Source organism: Oncorhynchus nerka, linkage group LG26, assembly GCF_034236695.1.
Source record: "Oncorhynchus nerka isolate Pitt River linkage group LG26, Oner_Uvic_2.0, whole genome shotgun sequence".
NCBI lineage: Eukaryota > Metazoa > Chordata > Actinopteri > Salmoniformes > Salmonidae > Oncorhynchus > Oncorhynchus nerka.
Window position 1 is genome coordinate 3932646 of NC_088421.1, and position 6621 is coordinate 3939266.

The 6621-nt window shown below is 41.0% G+C and overlaps 1 protein-coding gene across 1 annotated transcript; it reads left to right on the forward strand.

Annotated features, from left to right (window-relative positions):
* The first annotated feature begins 3989 nt into the window (after nucleotides 1-3989).
* Nucleotides 3990-5874, forward strand: LOC115123160 (ferritin, middle subunit-like). The gene is made up of 4 exons (XM_029652484.2): nucleotides 3990-4314; nucleotides 4661-4807; nucleotides 5040-5165; nucleotides 5625-5874. The coding sequence occupies exons 1-4, from the start codon at nucleotides 4213-4215 to the stop codon at nucleotides 5778-5780; spliced, it is 531 nt and encodes a 176-aa protein (XP_029508344.1). The 5' UTR covers nucleotides 3990-4212; the 3' UTR covers nucleotides 5781-5874.
* Nucleotides 5875-6621: the final 747 nt, after the last annotated feature.

Here is a 6621-nt window from a genome sequence, read left to right on the forward strand (position 1 = left end):
TTTTATTTTTATTTAACCTTTATTTAACCAGGTAGGCAAGTTGAGAAACAGTTCTCATTTACAATTGCGACCTGGCCAAGATAAAGCAAACCAGTTCGACACATACAACGACACAGAGTTACACATGGAGTAAAACAAACATACAGTCAATAATACAGTAGAAACAAGTCTATATACGATGTGAGCAAATAAGGTGAGATAAGTGAGGTAAAGGCAAAAAAGGCCATGGTGGCAAAGTAAATACAATATAGCAAGTAAAACACTGGAATGGTAGATTTGCAATGGAAGAATGTGCAAAGTAGAAATAAAAATAATGGGGTGCAAAGGAGCAAAATTAATTAATTAATTAAATACAGTAGGGAAAGAGGTAGTTGTTTGGGCTAAATTATAGGTGGGCTATGTACAGGTGCAGTAATCTGTGAGCTGCTCTGACAGTTGGTGCTTAAAGCTAATGAGGGAGATAAGTGTTTCCAGTTTCAGAGATTTTTGTAGTTTGTTCCAGTCATTGGCAGCAGAGAACTGGAAGGAGAGGCGGCCAAAGAAAGAATTGGTTTTGGGGGTGACTAGAGAGATATACCTGCTGGAGCGTGTGGTACAGGTGGGAGATGCTATGGTGACCAGCAAGCTGAGATAAGGGGGGACTTTACCTAGCAGGGTCTTGTAGATGACATGGAGCCAGTGGGTTTGGCGACGAGTATGAAGCGAGGGCCAGCCAACGAGAGCGTACAGGTCGCAATGGTGGGTAGTATATGGGGCTTTGGTGACAAAACGGATTGCACTATGATAGACTGCATCCAATTTGTTGAGTAGGGTATTGGAGGCTATTTTGTAAATGACATCGCCGAAGTAGAGGATTGGTAGGATGGTCAGTTTTACAAGGGTATGTTTGGCAGCATGAGTGAAGGATGCTTTGTTGCGAAATAGGAAGCCAATTCTAGATTTAACTTTGGATTGGAGATGTTTGATATGGGTCTGGAAGGAGAGTTTACAGTCTAACCAGACACCTAAGTATTTGTAGTTGTCCACGTATTCTAAGTCAGAGCCGTCCAGAGTAGTGATGTTGGACATGCGGTTAGGTGCAGGTAGCGATCGGTTAAAGAGCATGCATTTAGTTTTACTTGTATTTAAGAGCAATTGGAGGCCACGGAAGGAGAGTTGTATGGCATTGAAGCTTGCCTGGAGGGTTGTTAACACAGTGTCCAAAGAAGGGCCAAAACTATACAGAATGGTGTCGTCTGCGTAGAGGTGGATCAGAGACTCACCAGCAGCAAGAGTGACCTCATTGATGTATACAGAGAAGAGAGTCGGTCCAAGAATTGAACCCTGTGGCACCCCCATAGAGACTGCCAGAGGTCCGGACAGCAGACCCTCCGATTTGACACATGGAACTCTATCAGAGAAGTAGTTGGTGAACCAGGCGAGGCAATCATTTGAGAAACCAACATTAACCAATGTTAACACCTATGTAGTTCCTTTAGCAACAATAATAATAATAACCTCTACTTTAGTAAAGAAAACAATTATGTTAATTAATTATAAATGTGTGGTGCCCACTGATTAAATGCAGTCTTTCTGCATTGTGAAGAGGGAAATCCCAGATATTCAAAACGTTTCTCATACATGACAGGTTGTTTCTTCATGCAAAATAGGTTTGTGGACTGTCTACCGGAAGCTGATGCTGTTGCTATGCAACCTCTTGCTAGCTTGTTACCATAACTAATTACTAGCTAGACATCATACGATTTCGGGTGTGTTTGTAAATTCAATCTGAAGTGCCAGAGTTCGCTCTGGGCGTTCGTAAATTCAGAGCGTTGTCAGATTGTCCGTTCGTACATTCAAAGCGTTTTGCTCTCTGAGCATTCAGAGCCCACACTGGAAGCTCTGGCCGAGGAGTAGGGTTGATCCGAGCTTTCTGACCTCACAACGGCAGTCAAGCACCAAAGCTAAATGGCTAACTTTGGCTAGCTTGCTAGCTACTTCCAGACACAAATGAGAGAACACCTCACTCTGACCATTTTACTCGCCCTGGCAGAGCTGGGTAGGTTGTTTTCATGTTATCCAGAGCATTGGTGACTGTAACTGTGTTGCTGGCAACAATTTAATTACAATTATTTTGCAGACGTTTACTGACACCGGTTACATTCAATGGGTGTTACGTTTGTAAATTCATCAATTAATCTGCGATTTGGTGCACTCAGATGAGAGTGCTCTGAAATTGGAGTAGATAGCCAGAGTGAATTAACAATGTCCATTAAGAACACACAATGGCCATACCATTTAGCTAAGCCTGATGGCTTAATAGCCAACTATATGTATGTTAGGTAGCTAGCTAACATAACGGTACATACTACTGCAAGGATACGCTATGCGGTTTGTAAGGATAGCGTAGCTTAAGAATTGTAATGTAACTTGTTTGAAAATTCATTACATCGCTGAACTTTTTCTTAACATTTGTCATAATTAGTTAAAGCAATGAAATTGTATCGGCTCTCGTCTGACTTCGGCTGAATATTTTCCACCATTTTCTTAAAATCTGAAAATGTTGTGTGGCCACGCCCGTTTTCTGAATAATTGCATTATGGGCCCTGAAAGCACGGAAATAATGTCCACTGCTTGTATTCTTCGTATTTTGGCTAATTTAGTATGACATCCGGGAACTTTTGGCATACTAACTATATCCATACTAGGACCAATAACCATACTACATACTCCACTTACATCACAAGTAGTATGGTTAGTGCGGTTAGTATGAGTATTCGAACACAGTTCTAGTTCTTATGAATACCAATGACGTTTCAACTACATGGCTGTATTGAGCAATAACTCAGCACCCTGAAAGCACCCTGTCAACAGTTGTGGAAGATCAGGTCATGTGAACTGAAGTTGTTAGGATGGTACTTTATTACTGTCGTCTTTGATTTTCATTGGCTGTAAAAAGGTTTCCACTTCACAGTTTTAGCTTAATAACCTATGTATAGTTAGATGTATGTAGCTACTGATTTTGTGTAGTTATTTCTAATGTAAACAACTTTGACGTACCATTTGTGAAGTACAATATGTAATTTGAAACCGAAAGGTGTATCATCAAATACCATTTCTACAAAAGCCAGCCGTTCTTTCTCTGTCCACTACTATATTCCCATACCTCATACTGAAAATTGAGCTGATATTTAAAAAAGTGTGATAAACCCTACAGTTTTTCTTTTGACTGCATTCTGGAAAAGGTAAACAATTAAGCTACATGTGTTATTGAAACATGTGCTCTTAGAGAATGAAACAGAAGTTTACAGAACTGCATCTCAAAGTTCAATTCCTTTTATATCCTAAATCAAACGTAGATGTAGACTATTTCTAAATTAGTCTAATATTAGAATGAGTGTTCAAAATCTTCCTATTTTTTTCTAAGGATATAACACACACACATTTTTCAACAATAACTTCTGTAGTTAGACCTGCACTGTAGCATTGCTTTTGGCTGATACTTCTGCTTTAGTTGTTTCCAATAGAATGTTACTTTGAAATAAACAAAGTTTGTTTTAAACTAACAGTGCGAGATGAAGGGGTCAAGGCGAGAGCATTTACTCTGCCCAAAATCTTTCTTTCAAATTACTTGAGGATTATGATCGAATAGCAGTTTCGTAATGTTTAAACTTTTACAAATGTACTGATATATGTGGATGCATGTGGTATTCCGGAAACTTTGAGAAAAATGAAGTTTATTTGTGCGTGGTGTTCACACACGTACCTGCCCTCTCATTGGCTAGAATGGTCCCACCTGATCTTGCCTGTCTTCATTTGTTGAGCACATGTATTTCCATTGTTAGAGTGGTCACTCGGCTCTCTTGTCAATATAATAAATAATCTTTGCTTTAGGTCATGTGTATGAGTGGGCTCGTCTTTAAATGACCCGCCTAGTCCCTGTTGAAATTCTAAAGGTGATTGGCTACGCTCTGTGAGGGTGGATTTCACTGACGCATTCCGTTTGGAACAATAAATAGAGCGAACAAGACTCCTTCCAGTTCACAAGTCTGAGAAGACTCATGAAGAAGTTCTTGCTTCAACAGTGATTGAACGGAACTCCCCTGCCTTCGTCCCGCATTATAGAACATTACGGATTGATAACATAACACTTCCTTGAACTAATAATAGCGAAATATTCTAAGAAACTCTATTTTTGTACTTTCATTTCGATATAAAATAAAATCTGACGAGATGGAGTCTCAGATCCGCCAGAACTATCACCACGATTGCGAAGCTGCCATTAACCGGATGATCAACTTGGAGATGTTTGCCTCCTACACCTACACTTCAATGGTAAGGAGTCTACCAAGATGACCGTGTTCTACCTGTATTATTATTATACCTGGGTCTAAATGTCTTCACTTGACTTTTCTGTAGGTCTAGGCAATTTATAGCCAATAATTTATCTCTGTGAAGGCTATTAACACCCTCCAGGTAGGTATAGCATTGAAATGAAGCCGGGAATCTATCCTACCTTGGTCAGAGGGCGTAACAATTAATTGTCAGGTTACAAAGTATACTACGGACTAGACTCTAGATTCATGCCTATATCATCAAGCTTAGTTGCCACAACAAGATCAGTGTGGTTAGAAGAAAAAATGACAAACATGACAGCATTCTGTTTTGTTTATCCACGCAGGCGTTCTATTTCTCCCGTGACGATGTGGCTCTGCGTGGCTTCGCGCATTTCTTCAAGGAAAACAGCGACGAGGAGCGGGAACACGCCGACAAGCTACTCTCCTTCCAGAACAAGAGAGGTGGACGCATTTTACTCCAGGACATCAAGGTGCGCCTTGAGCTTCAAATACTTATATTGTAAACTGATAGAGAATGTCTTTACTCCATGGAGGAAAGTGTCTACAGAGTCAAGTTGATCTAGAGAACCTGTAATAGTCCTAAACATACTGCCTCTAACCACTGAACTGAAAGTGTGAGGGGTATAAACTCTGTTCACTTTATCTTACCTTAATGTCTGCTTGTAGCCCCTAACCCTCCTGTGTTCTCTCTGTCCTGTATAGAAGCCAGAACGTGATGAGTGGGGCAATGGGCTGGAGGCCATGCAGTGTGCTCTGCAGCTGGAGAAGAATGTGAACCAGGCCCTACTGGACCTGCACAAGATTGCCTCTGACAAGGTTGACCCCCATGTAAGTTATGGTGAACCCACACCACATGTATGTATCACATAGAATACAGGTACTGTCCTAGGAGATGATCAGGATGTTGTAGCTCTGATAACTAATGACACAGGATTGTGTGACCTGCTTCTTCACACGCACACAATAGTCCACATATGCACAATGCATAAGGGGCGGCAGGTTCTCTAGTGGTTAGAGCTTTGGTCCTCTAACAAAGGTTGCTGGATTGAATCCTCTAGCTGACAAGAGAACTATTCTGCCCCTGAACACGGGAACCCACTGTTCCACCTTAGGATGTCATTATAAATAAGAATTTGTTCTTAACTGACTTGCCTAGTTAAAAAAAAAATCAAAGCTGGAAACGCCTCATTATCTGCCCTTATGCCATTACCACCAGGCTCTTGTGTGTTACTGTATCTACAATGTCTGTATTCATTCTCTTGTCTGACCTGTGCTTTCCCTCTTTAGCTGTGTGACTTCCTGGAGACCCATTACCTAAATGAGCAGGTGGAGGCCATTAAGAAGCTGGGAGACCACATCACCAACCTCACCAAGATGGATGCTGTCAAAAACAAGATGGCAGAGTACCTGTTTGACAAGCACACCCTGGGAGGCCAGAGCTAAACTACTTTCATCCCCAGGCTACGGCCTCCAGCCTCAGACCAAGACTCCTTGGTTCTCTGATAGATCCTCCTGGCTTTACATTTATAGGGATGGGAGAGTGTTAAACTGGTGAATTGCAACACTGCTGTGACATTGATGTTTCTGTTGACAACACTACTGTATTGGATGCAAGGCTTCTTGTAAAACAATAAAAAATATATATCACTGAAGTTTTTTGTTTTCTAAGTGTTGACCTGTAGTAATGGATGTTGTATCAGTCTATTGAGGTCCATTGCTCTTTTACTGAGCATCTTCAAACCAGTGATAAATAGTGACAATTGTATTCCTACTAGTGGCTAAGTGTCATAACAATAGAAGTTTAACATGAGTTTTATAAAGGACGTTACCTCTGACTGTGGTAGAATTATATACATGATTTGATAACAAAAGAGAAAAGGTACATTTATGGGTTCATTCCTTGTTCTGATAAAATGCATTTTCTATTGTATAGGGCAGGAAGCAGTTAAAGGTCATAGGGGACACTAAAAATGCAGACACATAGACGCTTAAGGCTAGCTGGACATTCAAGGATCAAAGAGGTTGCCTAAGGACGGGGTCAGCCAAATGACTAACTGATGGATTGCAGGCATCAGTCACATCACAGGGGAAACACAAGTCTGTTTAATCTTAGACAACCATATGGAGAGAAGACGACCAGGGCAACTGAACACACTAAAAACTAGAGTTAAAGGACACATGGGGTTAATTACAGGGTCTGAGCACAGGCCACAGGAAGGGGGATGTATATTATCTTTAGGTCAAAGGAAGGGTCTTGACATCATATAATCTGGCCGAAAGCAGA

Bases quoted from the DNA above. Each gene is read 5' to 3' on its own strand.
- LOC115123160 (XM_029652484.2), top strand. From the start codon at position 4,213: ATGGAGTCTCAGATCCGCCAGAACTATCACCACGATTGCGAAGCTGCC. The intron at 4,315-4,660 runs GTAAGGAGTCTA...TTATCCACGCAG, and splicing joins CCTACACCTACACTTCAATG to GCGTTCTATTTCTCCCGTGA. The intron at 4,808-5,039 runs GTGCGCCTTGAG...TGTCCTGTATAG, and splicing joins TTTTACTCCAGGACATCAAG to AAGCCAGAACGTGATGAGTG.